The 20008-nt window shown below is 41.7% G+C and overlaps 1 protein-coding gene across 3 annotated transcripts in view; it reads left to right on the forward strand.

Annotated features, from left to right (window-relative positions):
- The window catches only part of trps1 (trichorhinophalangeal syndrome I), a 116544-nt gene that overhangs the window by 49798 nt on the left and 46738 nt on the right, over nucleotides 1–20008 (forward strand). For all 3 annotated transcript variants that reach the window (XM_023416233.2, XM_023416235.2, XM_023416234.2), the window contains exons 3-9: nucleotides 3467–4180; nucleotides 4665–4780; nucleotides 10551–11163; nucleotides 11555–11769; nucleotides 12272–12482; nucleotides 12658–12898; nucleotides 17666–18473. In XM_023416233.2, coding sequence (XP_023272001.1) covers nucleotides 3467–4180; nucleotides 4665–4780; nucleotides 10551–11163; nucleotides 11555–11769; nucleotides 12272–12482; nucleotides 12658–12898; nucleotides 17666–18473 — 2918 coding nt within the window. The remainder of the gene's footprint in view (nucleotides 1–3466; nucleotides 4181–4664; nucleotides 4781–10550; nucleotides 11164–11554; nucleotides 11770–12271; nucleotides 12483–12657; nucleotides 12899–17665; nucleotides 18474–20008) is intronic.

The raw sequence follows: 20008 nt of genomic DNA on the forward strand, positions 1-20008 counted from the left end.
CGCCTGCTTAGACCACTACGCTACACGACGCCCCTACTCTGACATTTTATAGACTTAATGTTATTGGATTGACTAATCAAATATAATGTCTGAATAACTCATATGAAAGTAAAGAGTATTTGCAGCCCGGTCAGTTGCTGGTCGTAAATATCAGCTGGTTTTATGAAAAGACCAAAAAGGCCTGAAATGTGATGACAAAATGTTTTCAGGATTGATTTACTGTGCAACAAGTAAAATTCATATGGTAACATATATGAAAATGAAAACTGTCCAGTATAGTGTCTCTGCCTGACTATTGGCCGTCATATACTACAGTTACTTACCATTCCCCTCTCGGTCCATCCGTCAGCAGTTGTCTTCGGGTGATAATTGACAATTTCAGATAAAAGCTTCACTGGCATAGGGGCTAATTGTAGTTGATGGTAATGATTAACTGTCGCGTTTATCCTCACTGTGGTATTGAGGCCATTGTGGTGTATATGGGCTAATTGTAGCTAGTAGCAGTAGTTGTTATGCGGTATGTTGTGGTGGGTTGGACCTAATTGTAGCTGATAGTAATGGTTCCAGTCTGTGTATACAGCCTGAAGCAGACAAAGGCTGTACTGCGACATTGAGACACACACACACACAGATGCATACGCTCAGAAACAGACACACACACACAGTACACCCCTGTAACACACACCTCTTCTTGCCCACATCCTGGAGCATGCAAGCGCGCCTGAAGTATGCAAATGAACAATTGATGCCATCCTAAATAAATAATGAATTATAATTTTGCTATTTATAATTCCTGCTCTATTGATTTCATACTTCAGCCGAGTCATGTGTAATTTTGTTATCATCACTTTGATGAACTTTTTCAGTCACCGCCGAAATCAAACAGGGCAGATGGAAACACAGTTAGGTCAGTCAGTGCTTCTTAGGTTGGGATTTCAGCTTCATTGCTTTACCACAACGATCTGTAGTTTTCCACTGTGTGTGTGTCTGTGTGTGTGTGCGTGCATGCATGCGTGCGTGCGTATATATATGTGTGCAAGTGAATGATGAATTCTGACTGGGTGTGGTGAACATCAGATGAGATTTTCCTCTGCTCCTTGCACTCTCTCACTTTCCTTCTCCCTCTCTCTCTCTCTCTCTCTCTCTCTCTCTCTCTCTCTCTCTATCTATCTCTCTCTCTCCCTCTCCCTCTCGCTCTCTCTCCCTCTCGCTCTCTCTCTCACACACACACACACACACACGCACACACACACACATGCAGACACACACAGTAAGTGCCAGGGCTGGTCTAGGCGTGGGCCCTTGCAGACATAAATTGCTTTATTTTAATAGTTGTATGGTAGAGAAAGAGGGAGAGAAAAAATGGTAAAATACGAAAAAGGCCATAGAGAGAAAATTGGATTCAACAAAAAAGCAGGTCTCTCTCTGTCTGTTTTCTTCTGCTTTTCTCTGTGCATGTGTTTTATTTTCTCTTTTCTGCCTAATCCTCTAGATTACATTAAAGGGTTGTTAAAATATGGTCCTTTTTAATCTGTTTATGTGTATCTACATGTGTTTGTTTATGCCCATTTGATTTTCTGTTTCCTTTTACTTCTTTTTCTTTAGATGTGTGTGTGTGTGTGTGTGTGTGTGTGTGTCTTGACTGTCTCATGGTTTAACTATGTGCAGTTTAAAGTTTGCCATTTCTATGAGTAAATTACAAGCACACTATATAGTTTAATAGTATACATATATACTGTATACTATACAGTATCACACACATGCTATTTCTCCTCCACATGCATCATCAAACATGCATTACTGGTACACAAAAACACATACATACACACAAACACACACACGCACCATGTCTTTCCCGTCATATTGCATTGATCTAAACGTGATCAGAATTTGGCGTCTATCAGGCGTCTTTTGGGTTTGACTCTGTTTATGACCGAAGGCACACACGCACACACACACATACAAACACAGCGTATGGGTCAATGGGTTGACTGTGTTTACGGCCGAATATGAACTGAACGACCACAAATAAACACGCTTGCACGCACGCGCGCGCACACGCGCTCGCTAAAACACACGCAGTATCTCTCTGTCACGACTGTTGTGAACAGAACGACCACAATTGTTCTCTTTTCAAACAAAAGAAAGATTATGGCTTAACATAAAACACATGGTTGGTTATTTGATGGCTCTGTATAGTGATTATAAGGGAGGGAGGGGTGGGTTGGTGGGACAAGGGGAATGACAGACGGAGGGAGAGGGCAGGAGCAGAAAGAAAAATTTTAATGATGGAATTACTTGAATTATTACAGCAATTATTCTTGCATGTGAAAGAGGGCAACAGAGAATAAAAAATGACTAAAATGCAGAGAAAATGCCTTGATAAGTGCTTTTTGTTTGATAGACGTATTTTACACTGAATATACATGAGCATGGTGTCGAGAAAGACATGGGAAAGGATGAAAGGTTGTGAGAGAGAAAACCGAGATGTGTGCATGTGTGTGTGTGAGTGCGTGGGGGGTGGGGGGGTTGGTCAAAGTAAAATGGGATATGAAATGAGAAAGAAAAGCAGACAAAAAGAAAATAAAGAAGAGAGAGGAACCCAAGGACAGGAGGTGACGCAGACAAGAGCACAAGAGGCAGCGAGAGATGAGAAAAAGAGCCAGAAAAAATAAATGAAAAGCTCGCAGAAAGAGATGCAGAAGAGAAAGAGAAATTTGGAGTGCTGGAGGGGATGAATTGCAGTCTGTCGCCTCCCTCATCCATCTTTCTGATATGGGGTGTGTGGTTTGATGTGGTTGAGTGTTGGCCACTCTCCCTGTCTCTCTCCTCCTCCTCCCTCTGTCTCCCCCGTTTCTCTCTGTGCCTCACCCTCTTGTCTACCACCCCCTCTCAGTTTCTCTGATATGGTTTGGGTTTTGATGTGGTCATGTGTTGAAGATTCTCACGGATGGTTTCCATAACGATAAAAAGATTCCCCCCCTGGTTTCCAAAAAAAAAAAAAAAAAAAAAAAAAGGCAAAAGATCGCACTTAGGGATACAACTAACATCCCGACACACACCCCGAAAAGATCTCTCACAGCTGAGATGTTTCTGATTTGTTGAGGCTGTTTTTCTTTGACGAGGTTTGTGGTCGAAGATCGTCACAGATTTCAGTGTTCAAAGAAGTTTGTAAATTGAATCAAAGCTATTCTGTACACATACATCATTGTAAGACAATTGTATTTGTGTGCGTGCATGTGTGTGTAATCCACTAGATATTATTTGTGTTCTGCAGACTCCTTGTATCTCTTAATGTCTTGATTGTAACGGATTATGGAAATCTGCTTGACATTTTCTTCCCCCAAATCCTGCATCTCCTCATACACAATACAAAGTTTAAATGGTTTAGATAATGTAAACATATCAATGAACAATAAAATAAAATTTAAAAAATGAAGAAAAATAAAATTTATATATTTTTCAGAGATGGTGAGGAAGAAGAATCCCCCTATCCGGAGTGTCGGAGGTGAGGAGGAGGAGGAAGAAGAGGGGAGGAGGCCAGGAGGAGAAGAGGAAGAGGAGGGAGAGGAAGAGGGGAGAGTAGGAGCAGAGGCCGAACGAATAAACCGACCCTCTGAGCCAGAGTCCTCCGACCGAGTCAGAGGAGATGAGGAGCAGGAAGAGGAGGAGGGAGAGAGCGAGTGTGTTTCCTCATCTGTCTCTCCCTCATCAGTGGGTGATCGCTACAGTAATAATGAGGAGAGAGGGGGCAGGAGAGGAGGAGGAGGGGGGAGGGCCAAACAAGGGGGAGCGGCGTTGACCGACAGACCCGAGAGCCAGTCGGAGCCTGAGGATGGGGAGAAGGGGTTAGAGGAAGGAGAGAGGGGCGATAGAGACAGGGGGGAGGCAGATCACCTCACTCCTTCTCTCCTCTCCGCTGCCCACCTCCTCCCCAGACAGGAAGGAGGGGAGGAGTCGACAACTGACACCCCTCCACTTTCCTCCAGCCCCTCTCCTAAACTCCAGGACTTCAAGTGCAACGTGTGCGGTTACGGTTACTATGGCAATGACCCCGCCGACCTGGTGAAGCACTTTAGGAAGTATCACCTGGGTCTGCACAACCGCACACGGCAGGACGCTGCCCTCGACACACACATCCTGGCCCTCCACAACATGGCCCCCCAGCACACACCTCTAGGTAATTCCAACTCTCACATTAATGTATTTGAGTTAATTCACGAAGCGCTGCTGCTCATTGGTTGTAAATGTGAAAACGGATTCCATCACAAGCTCATGAAATAAGCACAGCTGATCAGGGCTGGATACTGCCATGTGACATGTGACCTGGGTTACCTGGGTAACTGACATAAAAAAAAAACAATGTTGCCTCATTGTGTATTATCCATACTCAGTGACTGGTTAGATCTTGCGACATTATTTCGTAAAGTTATATATCTTCTTAAAGATGTAAAGTTTTGACTTTGTGAAGTTTGTTTTTCCACATGCTCAGAGTGAACCGGTTGCATGCTACCACAACTTGTTGATTTTTGATCTAAAGGTTTTCCATCTTCCCAGATGTCAGACTTGTCCTTGGATCGTTTTGCCTCTAGCAACATGACCCCCCCTCCCCTTCCCCTTTTACTTCCGCAAGTCTGACCCCCTCCTTGTATTTCTGCTGACAGACATACAGACAGGACAAGGGCAGAGGAACCAAGCCAAAGAGTTGGGGAAGACAAGGCCAGATATACACAATCAACAGCACAGGGCAGTTATGGTGAATGGCACATATGACGTACAGGTAAGCACAGTCAGATGAATGGATTTAACGTACAGCATGTGATTTTCAACAAGTCATTTTACACACACGCATACACACACACACACTATACACACATTTAAAAGAAATAGACCAGAAAATATACACACAAGGAAGCAGTAATAGTGCCACTTCCACAGTTGGTAACACCTTAAAAAAAACTACAGTGAATAAAAGTACAAAAAGCTACACAGAGCATTTTATGGTGAAAGCGTGTTGAGTTAATTGAAAGGAAGGGAAAGTTTTCGAGGGGTGGAACAAAGACTTTCTAGTTCAGTAAAGCTTTTGTTTTGTTGCCTCTACAGTCCTATGAAAAGCCTGCCCTTTAGGAGTTGATGCCCCCGGGTAGCTGTCAGTTTCACAGTCCTTTCTACCATCACTCTTGAAAATGACCTCACCATAACTGAAGGTTTCCACTCAGGGCAGTTGCTGTGCGATTATTTATCCATCAGCCTTTTTTCTGCAAGAGGATGGTGTTCTCGGACTTGGTGAAAACTCATCCTCTCAGCATCACATGTAGCTGTACACAGCCTCTGTGTTGATTGGAGTTCATGTCCCAGTGAGGACATCAAAATTCACAATTCACAATTCAAATTCACAAAAAATAGAGATAATGTACCACCCTGATGTCGCCACACTGGTCTCATGGCAACGGAGTGCAGAATCCATAAATCTATCAAACAGCAAAGGTGACAGGGTGCACCCTTGCTCAGTTCCCATTTTGAACCTTCTTGAATTAATGTCAGAGATGCCATCGTGGCTCTTGTTTCGAGTGTGCAGAGAGGCAACAGAAGTGGTGGATAATCATGCAGCTCTCAAGCAGGTCTCTTTTTAGTAATTGTTGCTTATCTGATGATGTGTATGGATATCCACTTTTTTTAGTCATCTCTGTGCACTGCCTCCAAAGTACCACAAACATTGACACTGTTATTTTTTGTGATTTGTGTCTGGAGCTCTAAAGGGTCATACATTTTACACTAGTTCTTTGTTTTGTTTTTTTACTAAAAATGTTTCAGTAATTACATTACAGATCTACAGATGTAGAAAAATGGTGCACATGTGTGAAAGAACAGTCTGAGAATGTTGCATTCTTTCGGAAGTGTTTATTTCATTAATTTCAAAGTTTAATTAAACAAAGTTCTATTTTTGAATAAATTGATAGCTATTTGATAGCTGACAATAAAAGATGTAGTGACATAGTGTTTCAGAAAAGCTTTAAGTAATCAATCAGTTTTTTATAATCAAACTTTGATCCAAAACAGGTGACATCTTGGCTTAGTTAACAATGCACTGTAATCATTACTGGTGGTCATAAATCTGTAAATTTAGGCCCATAACTGAACTGAACAATTTATTGGGTTGAACAATCTGCAACTGATTTGTATCATAGTGTGTATAGTGTGTGTGTGTGCTTTGGACAGTGAGGCATTGTGTTGGAAGTTATAAATTTTATAGACTCGACAGATGGATAGACAGAGAAAGGGAGACAAACAGGGCACCTGGCAGTCAGGCTGCACATATGTGCACATGTGTGCTGAAGCACATGCACACACACAGACACACGGGTACACTGTCTGTTTCACAGATCACTAGGGCAATGCATATGTACACACACATACATATACATATACTTGTTACACTTTATTACTTATACCTAATATAGTGTTTTAAATAATGGCTAATAAATGCATATCCTGCACTAATCCCTCATAGTCAGAGCTAGAATTTTAATCAGGGCTATTATCTGGAGGGACCTACTTTGCTGAGAAACTGCAGGATAAAGACAGGAATGCGGCAAACTGGTGCCATTCATAATTCCTCCTATAAGATAAATGTTATCAATATACTTAAAGATGATTAAATTTTACCTTGTAATTATACACCATCAGAGGACATTAAAGAGTCTGGTGTAATTTGTACCTGCAGTCTGGACACCTAACAGATCAGCCAATAAATATGAGGATAAAATATGTCTTCAGTGATTTAGTTTGTTTAAATGATTATTGCACTTAAAATCAGGAGATACTAATCGGTGAACTCAACAGCTGTAGACTTTGGTTAGTTCTCTGCTCAACATTGATTTGCTGTTTCCTGTTATAGTAAACATTAAAGCTTCAGACACAACTACTTAAGTGGCAACTATGTTTGGTTTGAAACTTTATTCACCCATGTAAACTTACTGTGTGCAGATCTTCTTGATCATACTTTTAAAGACAGGGTATACTGTAGCTTTGATCCATCAAAGTCACATTCAGAAGCTTGAGTCTTTTTTTAAACACATATAATGAAAATACTGTATGTTTGACTATCAGTATTTGACATAGGCAGTAAACATATATACCGTATTTCTTAGGCAGTACTGTGAGCAGTTTTTCTTTGGTTATTAACTTTCAGAGACTGGAATAGTGAGAATTGGAAGTCAGATGGACCGCCATCATGTCATCACTCCGTGAATTGAGTGGAGCTGCAGTTGTGTAGCAGGAAGAGGAATCTGTAATCAGAAATTGTAGACTCATCAAAGTTAACAAATACCTGTTTCAAGTTTTATGACAACCTTGCATCCTATTTTTTTCATATTCATATTCATTTTTTTTTTTTTTTTTTTTTAACAACCAACATGCCAATTATTTTCCCTGCACAGCAATTTTTCTTACAACTGCAATTGACCACAGCATTTCCCATACATTGGTTCTTCTGGGCTGATTTGCCAAGGCAGATAAAATCACTCTGTGTCAACCTTACGCCTCATTTCACTCTTTTCAAACTAACAAATATTCGCCCCCACACGCCTGTCTGAATTGTGTGTGTTGCAGTAACTGAGTGGGAACTAAAGGCTTCTTGTGCACAGTCGCTTAGCTAGCATCTACCAATAGTCTGCGAGCGAGGCGTTTAGTGAGCGTTCGTAAATTCTTGCATCTACCAATGGTCTGTGTGTGTGAGGCGTTTAGGGAAGGTTCGTAAATTCTTGCATCTACTAAAAGTTTGCATATGAGGCATTTAGGGAACATCAGTAAATTCTGGCATCTACCAGTAGTCTGTGTGTGAGGCAACATCTGTGAAAATAACCTGGGTTACACTCTCCCCCTCTTAACTGCACCACCCACCACCACAAGAAAATTCTCAGCCTGCGGGGAACACTGGATCATTAATACTGAGGTCAAGTTTGCACATAATTTTCAAGATTCTAACTTCAGTCTAATAAAAAGCCTCAATGAAATACCTAAAAAAAAGTTTTTTTCATACTGCAGGAATATTTTTAATACTTTTCTTAGAAATGGATTTCATAGTCATACACATATTGTGTGGTTTAAAAAATAGGCTCTTACATTATAATGTGTCTTTCTGCATTGGGACTACTCCAGTTTTAGTAACAACTGGGTCAAAGATTAGGAATTTTCAGTGTGCAGGAACAGTAGGGTTTTGTCTGAAAGCTTTAAACAAGATGATCTAATAAATGTGTGTGTTTATGAATGTGTGTGAGGAATAGTCAGGGAGTTTCATTTCATTTCAACCAGCAGTCTGTAATGGCCGTAAGTCACGTAATGGACACAGAAACACACAGTAGTCAAGCACACATACACACAGAGTCAGAAATAGAAAATCCAGTGGGCTTAAGTCGTCATTATGAAGAAAAAGTGAAAGTATAAAAAAAAAAAAAATCGAATGAAAGGGTTCTCTATTCTCTCCATCCCTCACTAGCTTTTTCTCTCTCCCGCCCACGTTTGGAAAATTCCATGTTGTCATTTGCTAAGACGAGGTGGCCTGTCAACCAATGAGATCGCAGGAAAAAAGACCCATGGAGGAGAGGGATACGGAAAAGAGGGAAAAGAGAGCTAGAGATGGAGGAGGAGAGGAGTGAACGGAGTGAAAGAGACGGAGCATGGCTTTGAAACCAGTAGTTATAATCAGCTGTGTAATGAAGCAGCTGTCAGACATATTTAACTGTCTTTGTCTCTCTTCGTTCTCCAGTTGTCTCTCTCATCATATGTCTTTGTCTCTCCTTCACCTTCCCCTCTGCCTTTGTCTCTACTCATTCTGTCTTACTCTTGAGTCCCTTTTTCTCTATCTTTTCAATTTACTTTTCATCCATGTCTCACCTCTTTCTCCTCCCCACCTTTATTCCTCATCTTACACTCTTTGTCCCTCAACTTGTCCTGCTTGCCCCATGCCTCTTTTCATTCTCCACCACCCCCTCATATTCCCCTTTGTATATTTTTGTCCACTCTGCTTTCTAAAGATGTTTGGCTCTTTTCTAATTGCCTGGGCAGGGTGTGCGGGTCGTAATGATTGGATGATTGCTGTTGTGAGAAAACACATAGTAAAATACCCCGTCTTTCACTTTTGTAACTTATAAAGTATCTATAAAGGTTTCGTCTTACCATATGAAAGTAATGATAATAATAATATGTCTATTTGGCTTATTCTGCCTTCTCTAAATTTCTGTTCCCAGGCAATAGCTGTTAATGAGAATAAATTCCTTTTCATTGTCCTCTCTGCTAAGAGAAACAGTGAGGGGTTTAATGACCAAGCTTTAACTGCAAAATAACAGTGTTACCGTCCAAAAAAATCAAATCTGAAGTTAAAGGAAAAAAATGATGACCTGGAAACAAAACAAAATTAAATTGAGATTCAGGATTCAAATAATCTGTATTTGCACTGTAAAAATAAAGCTAAATGCTCCTGAATCTTTGCTCACTTAAAAATACCAGTTGCATTTTGTTCTTGCCAAACCTCTATTAACAGACAGCCAGCAGTCAGCATCAAACCGCAGATCTGTAAAGAGACAAATCCATATTGTACAGTAGTACGTCTCATGTCACTGTAAGACTTGCCAGGCTGCCTGCTCACCTATATAGTCAGCAGCACACTATAATCACTTACAGTCTAGGAGCTAATCTAATAAAAAACAGACGGGTGTCAGGTTGCTTTCTCAGTAATGCAAAATCTTGGCTTCATATAGTGCATACTACTGTAGAGCCTGGTAGATATGTTGGAGATAGGTCGGTTAGTTAGAGTTAGGGCAGCCTTTTAATTGTCTACAGTTACTTACAGAAAATGATGGATTGCATACATTGTGAGGTTAAGTACTCAAAGCAGCTGAGGCATAGTTTTCCAAATTTGCAGCAGCACAGCTCTGATTGAAGGCTTATGTCATATACCCCCCCCCCCCCAAAAAAAAAAAAAAAACCTGCTGCTGCATCAGAATTAAAAATAACAGGGTTTTTATCAAAGTTGAATTTTTAGATTCTATGGAAAATGTATACTAGGTAAGTGCATCATAGATAAATACAGTAAAAACCCTATAGTCAGATAACTATTGTCCACTGTCTAATAACAGATGGTAGGTGTATTTCTAAATTAGTGTATGTTTAAATTTTGCTTAATTTTAATTTGAACTCTAATGAGATTTCACTTCCAATATTCAAAGGTAACTAAAGTTGTAAACAACTGCAACCCAGAGGCGTCTACATAATAAGCTCATCTTGAAGCTACAACCGACAAATTAATTTAACAATATTAGATATGAAATGTTGATTAATTCATTTGATACTTTGAAACAACATTTGCAGTTGACTTTTCATAGAATAAAGTTTCCACTCTGTTGCTCTCGTTCAGCTTGTGCTTGTAGAGTCTTGCTGCAGAGTCATGTTTCTTTTACGTCAGAAATGAGCTTTGGCTGAGTATAGTCACCAGACAACCACAAAAACAAAACCTCTTATTGTCTTTTTATCTCATTTCTGCTTGTCAACAGGTGACGTTGGGCGGCACGTTAATTGGGATTGGCCGGAAGACCTCTGATTGCCAGGGGAACACTAAGTACTTTCGCTGCAAATTCTGCAACTTCACGTACATGGGCAGTAACTCCTTAGAACTTGAACAACACTTCCTGTCTTCGCATCCAAATAAAGTCAAAACTCCTCCAACCACGCCCCTGCTGGCCACCAACAACCTGGCAACACACGACAACCAGGCGAAGGGGAGGAGTCAGATCATAGACGGGGCGGAGCGAGTGGCAGTGAGGGCGGAAGACGATTCCTTGGTCGGGTACTCCATCCCAGTTAGGGCGTGTTCAGATTCGTCGAGCTGGACAGGGGAGCCGGGTCGAGGCGCTGTGCAGGCATATTATTGGTGTAAATTCTGTAGCTGGAGTTGTGAGTGGTCAGGGGGCTCGGCAAAGCTTTTAGAGCACTATGAACAGAGACATAGAATGAGCTTGGGAGGTGCCATGAGCCCCAACAACTCTAATCCTGGGGTGCTGGACAGAGAGAGGGAGAGAGGAGGGAGAAGAGAAGGAGGAGAAAGAGACCACATGGCATCCAAAAGCCGCAAAGATCTGTCATCCAACCCGTCCAGCACCAGCCAAGGTAATGAAATGGGAGAGAGTATGGTGAAATTTGGTGGTGAATCGCTCTAAGTGTTTTTAGTAGAAGGCAGATACTTTTATGGAACACAAGATTAATGATCAGAATTAAATAGAAGTTAACGATTTCAACTTGTTCCAGTGCTATGATGCTTGCACAGCTTCGCTCTTCTTTGGAGACTTTAGACACTGCTGGCCCTTACTGGCCACAACTGCAGTACTATTTGACCTCTCCTTTATATTGTTTCGAGTGCTGTGATACTACTTGACCCCCTTTGTTTGCTTGCCTTGAGCATCATGACCCCTCTTAAAATTTCTGACATGCCCTTGTTTTTCTACTCCAAGACTCAAACTGTTTTATTTAACAGACCTTTGCTCTTGTTCTCTGCTCACAGGAGACACAAACAGCAGCGATCCAGAAGCGGTCGTGACCAGTTATAACTGTCAGTTGTGTGATTTCCGGTACTCGATGGCCCACAGTGCGGATGTGATCGTAGTAGCACCGTTACTACTGCACTATCAGCACAACCACTCCATCCACCGATGCTGCATTCAGCACTGCATGTATTGTCCGCAGGGGCTCTGTCAGCCGCACAAACACCTGGGGGAGGTGAGATTAATAAAATACTGAAGTGTTTATTTGCTTGTTGTTTTGGTGTTTGCTTGGCAATAACAAGAAAAAAAACGAGCCGCTTTGTAAGCACAAGAAAATAAAATGAAATATAAGAACAAGTGTAAAGTTAATTGTTCCAATCTCTGGCCTAGTTAAAATTCCCTTGCACCCACTCACACTCCCCACCATCATTTGCGCCAGCTGCCAGCCATCAGCCGCTGCAACTCTTGAAAATGCTACAAGGTTGGTTATTAGCCAGAACGGAGGGTGGCACTGCTACTGCTGGCTTCTACCTCTTTTGCACAGACAAAAAAAACAAAAAAACAATTACATCACAGCACCAAAGTGAGAGACACAACAGGAGGAAACTATCTCTGAAAGGCTTCAAATTCCATCGCACATATACACAGCGCTGTCATTAACCAGAGTATAAAGTATGTGCAGAGTATGAAATGGTTCATATCATTGTTGCACAAACTTTTCTGATTTTTCTCAAAAGGTCTCCCACCCCTTCGCTTGTCGGAAGCCCACCTGCCCTAAATGCTGTTCCAAGTTTCCTCAGTCCACCAAACAGCAGGACACAGTCGGTTCCAAACCTGCCGCCACCACCCCAGCCAGCATGACCCCTCCTAATCCCAGAAGTGACTCAGGTGTGATTTCTGGCTCCACCTTTCACACCTCTAGCCCTGCCCATCCTGTTGTCACACAAGGTATTTAAAAGCATAAGTCATCCTGGAAGAAAAAGTTTTTTGTCTGAATGTTTGCAATTTTGAAGTCTTCAAACCTTTAATTATTCCTTGATTGTTGTTTCTTTGTATTTTCACACATCATGACCCCTTTCTTTACTTCATGTCCCTGATCTGTCCCATGCTTTTCTGATCCCAGGCGTCACCCACTTGTGTGACCAGTGCGCGTTTGCCACCACTGACATCGATGTGTTGCTACAACACTACGAAAGCTGCCACACCCTGATCAACCTAAAGGGCGCTCCCCCACATGTCAAGGCTGAGGAGGAGGTTGCGGTAGACAAGGAAGGCGGCAGAGGAGCGGGAGGAGAGAGGGAGTACTCTTGTACAAAGTGTCACTTCATCACCGAAGTGGAAGAAGAGATTTTTAGACACTACAGGTGAGAGAGAGAGAGATGGGACAAGTAATGTTAAAGCCTGGTAAAGCACTGTGTTTTCAGCAGACTGAAAAAAAAAAAATCTACTTGTTCTTAGTGGCCCATTCAATTTATCATTTTTTCCAAAACCAGTGATTTTGTGCTACTGAGTGACTGAATGTGGCGTGGATGTGAATTAGTGTTATCCAAAGAGTCCATATTCCAGTCAGAGTTCATGACTAAATGTTCCAGTAAGTTGGATGACTGTGTTTATAAAAAAAAAAAAAAAAAAATTCCACTGTCAAGTCGAAGAAATGATAAAGTATTGCTTATGTTGGGATTCAAACCCCTGTAATTCTTTTTTTTTTTTTTTTTTTTTTTTTTTTTTTTTGCACTCTGTTATCCAGGAAATGTTGAGTGAGCACACTCATTTTCAGCAACAGCTCACTCACACTCATAGGCATCATTTAGACATTCATACCTGGAAGCTTGAAGTGCTTATGAGGACCAGTGACACTTGTAGTTTCGATAATAACTATTGTGAGATCAGTCTCTGGTGCTCATTACGCCCATTTTCTTTCTGTGATCTATCTGTTGTCAGGATGAGAATGAAGTGATTTCAGATACTGGTAGTTTGAAGCTAATAGGGGGATAAAAGTGTGCACTCCACGATCAGCACCAGGTCCCCTTTACCTGCTGAATTAGCAAGAACTTAATCCAGTCTTGGAATGAAGTCTGAGTCACGAAACTGTGAGAATCTGGTTTTCTGTACAACCTTTGGAAAAGGATTTAAACAGGTGACCTTTTCACTCACTCTCCGGTAAAACCACTCTCTTTAAGTGCACTGCTAGATGCTGTTATATTTGGGGTCTACTACAATTACAGTTAATCAACCAAATGTAGTGTTGCCCCACCTACATTAACACGGTCAGACTCACGACTGACAAGACTGACAGGCAAAAAAAATCAAAAATTGATACAGCAGAACCAGAGATATTGTGTTTTCTTTTATCCCATTTGTTACCCTTTCTTTTCAAAACCTAGCGCCGGCATTACCCACAGTGCAACTCAACCACTTAAAGTTCAGTCAGAGATTTGGGTGTGTTATGCTAGGAGTAGCTAATGTAGCCTCAAGCCCCTTGCCTTAAGAGGTCAGGTTAACTCACCTATTTCTAATTCCACTGCCCCCTTTTTTTTTTTTATCAAACTTGTACTTTCTAGCCCCCGCTGATGAAATGTGATTTTGCACAGCTCCCTCGTGTATAAGTGTTTTTTTTTTTTTTTTATCAAATAAGTAGTAGACCTGGAGACAGACTTTGATGTGTAGAGTCGGTGGAGTTCCCCTGCGACTACTACCAGTATTTTTTACTGATGATCTTTCCCGGAGCAGGTTTTAACAAAGAGGATCAACCTGTCGATACAGAACTAAATACTCACAGTTCACAGAGATTTTCTGACTTTTCTCTGTTTTTTTATGAGTCTTTTAAAGTAAAAATGTGTTTTTGCTTGCACAAACAAACTTCTTTATGCAGTATTCGCATGTGTGTATACCTGCTAAATAAGCCTGGAGAGGTCAGACTACACTGCGCAGCACAGTTTTGTTGCCTTCACAGACAGACACAGCAAAACAGACACACACACACACACACACACACACACAGACATACACACACTCACTCACTGGGGTTTCAGTGACAGAGCCAGCGACAGAGTGAGTTAGGGTGGGAAAGAGAGAGGAGGGTGGTGTGGGAAAGTTGGTGCTGAAGACGACAGAGCTACACAGAACTGGAGATAGTTATGTGAAATATTTTTGACTACACAAGTATTGATCCAGATTGCTGACCTGAATTGCCTCTTGATATATGCAGACAAACAAACGCACATACACATCTTGCTCTTTTTTTCTCTCTCACACACATACACAAAACTACAGTCTGACACGGCCATCTGAGCATGATTTCTTTTCTTTCATGATTTGCTGCAAATCAATGACTGTTTCATTCATTTTAGGGTGAGAGTAGAGAGAAGAAGAGAGAGAGAGAGAGAGAGCAAAAGAGAAGAAGAGGTGGAGTGACAGAAAGGAAAGAAGGAAGGAGGAAAAGAGAGGAGACTAGATGAGGAGAATGGAAGACAAAGAAACATAGGAAGAAAGTTAACGAAAGGCAGAGAGGAAAGAGAGAAAGAGAGAGTGGAGGGGAGTTAACAGTCCACTCACGTCCTTAACAGAATCTAAGCTTTGAATCTTGGAACTCAAATCAAATAAAACTGAAATAAAGCCAGAAAGTTTCACACCACCACTAAAATCAACCAAACCTGAAAGGATTCCCAGGCTGAGTTTTCAACAAAAAAATAAAAAATACAAAATCTAGGATTTAATTGTAAGGTGCACAGAACAAAGGGCCATGGTGTTAGGGGAAAGAAATTACTAGCTGAAACAAACTAGTCAATCTCACGGTAACTCTTAACACCCGAACCCTCTCACCTAGCTGCTGACACATCTCTAAGGCACAGAAGCATACACCAACAACAACTGTTTGAAGATGAGCCATTGTTTTGCTTTAGAAAAGTGTTTTTAGCTGTTTGTGTTAAAGCATGTGTGTCCTTGCACAAACGTGTGTGTGTGTGTGTGTGTCCCTTTCTGTATCTGTGGACTTAAATTAAGGTGTGTATTAACCTCAGAGGATGTAGGGGTTGTGGCCATGAGGCTGAGTTAATGTTACCTGCTCAGTGCCAGGTGGGATGTGACGGATCTTAATAACTAATAAAAGAGAGAGAGACCCAAAAAGAGAGAGAGCGGTAAGCATCAGCATTGCATTACAAATACTTGACTTCACACGTTTCCGTGTAAGATATCAAGGGACAAACCGTTGATACACATTTGTTATGTAGAGGATGTAATAGACCTTACTCCACAGTATCTCCTTACAAGCGGACACCATTTCTACTGTAGGTCTAGGGTAAAATGACGCTGACTGTCCTGATGGCCTCCTTGTACGGCTGTGATTTCAACTTACTATTCTCAAATAAATGATTTAAGAAATACATTTTGGTCTGCTAAGAACCCAAGAAAGAATCACATTTAAGTACAGTGCATAAAAACAAAGGATTCAAACTGCTTTAACTTTTTGTTGTGCTTTAATAGTAAATGTGATCTTTTGCTTCTTTTTCAATGGAAATAAATCCACTTCGGTGTGTGTGAGATAGATGCTGCTGTTGACAGCGTTCGAAGGGAAGTCGGATTAGATCAGCACACGTGTAGAATGAATGATATAAACTTCATATATCATGTTTGTCTGCGCGAGAGCGAAAGTGTGACAGAGCGAATAAAGTGAGTGAGTGAGTGAATGAGTCAGTCGGCGCACCGGTCCAAGTGTGCATGCATGCGTGCTCAGTGTGTGTATGGTGATGACAAACAGAGAGGCCACTGTGTCTTTGTTCAGCATCTGGAGGCATTTAAGTCTACTAGGTACAAGGTGTACTTCTGCTACACACACATTTTCACAAATTTCTACAAATAGTTAGACCTGTTTGGGTCTGCAGGAGATTCTGCTCAAAGCCCCAGCTTGAATTCGCCATTTCCCCCGGACGTCTCTTTTTCTTTTCTTCGACGGTTAGTGAAGGGCAAGAGAGACTGACAAAAAAAAGAAGGAATTGGAGCAAGAATGGGTGAGGGAGACAGATAAGATGCACGAAGCTGCACAGAATTGATATTTTATTCATGTATTAATGTTAAAGCCACATGTCATTTTACCATTTCAGTCCCTGTCAGTCATGCAGAAATCATGCTACTCACAAATAGGAGAGGCTGTGTATATGTTCTTAGATATTATAATTCTGGCTGTATTCTTAATGTTTGTGAGGGTGTTCATCTGTGTGAGCTTCGCACTGTTTTCATATATACATCTTAATGTTATTTTTTTATTTTGTCTGCGTGGAGAGTTGTTGTGACAGGTTCCAAAGCACGGGAGATGCTAAACAGAAAGAGGGTAAATCTTCAATGAAATGTTTCATGTTCTCAAGAGTCCAAGTTCTTGGTGTAGATGGTCAATTGATTTCGCTCGCTGGCTCGCACAAGAAGCACCAAAACAGTTTAATAAGCCAGGAAAAAGCCCGGTGTCGTGTACAGCATATATTGCTGGTCATTCAGCGACTCGCCAACAGGAAATGAAGGTGGTTTGTTGATGGATGATTCATTTCTTGTCAATCAGTTTCACTTACAATCCTCACAGTTTTGCCTTAATTCCATGTGATTTAGTGGAACACTGAGTCACTTTTTGGCAACGGGCTTAGTGAAACTTTACCTGAGTGGTTAGAGGAAATCAGGCTGGGACTAATGCACTTTAAATTTAGTCATTTCAGGCATTTTCCTCAAAATGTGATCAATAAAGTTTTGGGGTTTTTTTTACATGTCACATGCAGCCCATTAAAAGCTATTATGAATGAAAGCTTTCACATTTGAAATTGATTAAATTGACTCTGGCCTTGAAAAGGAAACAAAAGCAGTTACTAGAATCTTTGTTCAGTCTCATGGATGTTACTGTTTTGACTTCAGTGTGAATTACTGTCAAACTGAAGATAACCCTTAATGACAAAATCTATTTTTCAACACATGTTGAGTGCAGACACAGTTTGGTTTGACATATCCCAAAATACACTATTTATGTGTATATTTAAGCACAATTATTCTGTTACATGGACGTACTTTCTCTGTTTTACAAATGTTTTATTTATTCTAATTCATGTTTTTTTGTTGACGTAGTTAATTCACATGGTGCTTTTTTCTCTCTACAGGCGTGTCCATGCGTGTTGCCGTTGTCGACGCTGTGACTTCACGGCTCCTGATTCATCAGCCCTCCTCGACCATTTTAACTCTGTCCACTGTCATGACTCGTCTCCCTCATTAAGCTCATTGACAACGACCTCCTTACCCACCTCACTGACACCTTCATTAACACTGTCAGCCAATGGCTGCTCAGCTCCCTCTACCTTAGCCATTAAAGAAGAGAGCAAGGGGGATCTTCGCCTCCTCTACTCCCTTGCACCGCCTGAGGGACGGTTGGCAGAGGGAGGCAGAGAAGAGGCAGGAGGGGTGGTAAAAAGTGAGGGAGGCGAGGAGAAAGAAAGAGAGCGGGAGAAAGGCTGGGTTCTTGGGGAGACAAGAGGAATCGGTGAAAGAGGAGGCGAGCAGGCCCACGGTTTACTCTGGGTGCCCAAGGAGCGAATGGGACCCGAAAGAGGAGTAGAAAGAGGAGCAGGAGGTGGAAGCCCCTCACTTTTCCCCTCCCCACTCCCACTGTCTTTTGTTTCAGCCAATCATGAGGCCTCACAGCAGAAAAGGGGCGTCGCCTCGCCTAGCATGGTTTACCTGGGAGACACCAAGTCATTTTTGGGAGATACCAAGTCATTTTTGGGAGACGCAAAGCTGTACGGAGGAGGAAGGCCAGGAGGAGCCGCTGCAGGTGGAGGTGGAGGGGAGAAGCAGAACCAGATGCCCCCTCAGCAGTACACAGGAGGAGGGAGTGGAGGAGGGAGTGGAGGTGGTGGAGGACAGGAGGGGAAAGGAGGAGCTGCTAAAGAGGAGTCCCAGTCCCTGCTACGGGTAAGGTGTCACATGTGCACACACTCCTACCTTCCTCTGTTTCACACTCACCTTACTCTCTCATTTAGCCAAGTCTTCCTTCCTTGTCTCATTTACTCCCTGATTTGAGATTTTAGCTCTGAATGAAGGCCTCTGTACCCAGATCCTACCTGCTGAGAGCATTAGTTGATGGAGTGATGCTATTAATACGTCTTTATCTTCATTTACTTTGAATCGCATGTGAGGATTAGACCCCATGCAGTGAGCGGCTGCAATGAAATCTGTAATTCTTCCATCATATTTAGAGTATTTTTCAAATTTCTGTAGGCATACCAAGTGTGTACGAGTGCCCCCACATGCTCGTGTGTGTTCATATCTGTTTGAGCTTTTGTCCTTGCACGTATGATTCCATGACATAATTGTTTTTCCCATAAGTTACATTCATTTTTTTTATTTTTTTTATTTTTTTTATTTTTATTATATTTTAACTCACGACACTGAGAAACTTGCCTGTTGCTTTGGCTACGGGGAGGTAAACTGACAGTTCCCATGGTTACCACCTGTCAGTCATTTCCCTCACCCTACTTTGTGGCCCACAATGCTTTTCACTTCACAGTGATGTCATGGACTGGCAGGAACAGATTGTGGTTTGCCAGCACCGCAGAGCTTATTGGCTATGATCACATTAGATCAGAATAGACTGAAGTGTGTGTGTGTGTGTGTGTGTGTGTGTGTGTGTGTGTGTGTGTGTGTGTGGGCGTGTCAGGGCACCGACATGGGTCTATGTAAGTGGTAGTATTGAGTGTGAGAGTGGTGTTCCTAGTGTGTGTATGCACATTGTGTGTATTTTGTGTGTATGGCCTCTTTGTACAAGTTGTGGGTTGGCCTGTTGCATATTTGTGTGTGTGTACGTGCATGCGTGTGTGCGTGTATGTGTGTGAGGTGTTGGCAGTAACTTGGCAGACTGGGCAGGGTGGGGCAGCAAGAGGTTTACTCATTATCGTGGGTGGGGCAGTGTGTGTCTGTGAGAGAGCGGGAGAGAGTTGGACGAAGAAAAGGACTGCATGCGTGAGAGAGAGAGAGGGAGGGAGGAAAACTAAGATGAAGATAGGGAGAGTCAGATAGAGATAATAGTGTGTCGCAAAAAAGTTAAACATTTCCCCTTTTGTCTCATTAAAGAAAGAAGAAATTCTTGTTGTAACTTCGCTAAAAGTCATCATTTCTAATTTTTACATTTCTGTTAGTGTACAGATGAAACAAACAAGAGACAGTGAGTTCATTGGTGATATTTATTGGCACCACGACAAGCTTACAGTTACCTCTGGCTCCAGGTCTGAGCTTGGCAAAATACATCTCGACTTAACACTTAAGCCTCAAATAAGCACATTTTCCAAAATGTTCAATTATTCCTTTGAATAGAATTTAAAGTTGAAAAAAGTTGATCGTATTCCTCAGTGTCTGATAGCATGAAAGGTATATTCCTCCTTAGTGTTCTTTAGCTCTTTATTGAAGTTATGCAGTGTTTACACAATAATCAAATGCAAGAGTCTTTTTTT

Source organism: Seriola lalandi, unplaced genomic scaffold, assembly GCF_002814215.2.
Source record: "Seriola lalandi dorsalis isolate HSWRI2012SDOR001 ecotype SW California unplaced genomic scaffold, Sedor1 jcf7180002054562, whole genome shotgun sequence".
Classification (NCBI taxonomy): Eukaryota; Metazoa; Chordata; class Actinopteri; order Carangiformes; family Carangidae; genus Seriola; species Seriola lalandi.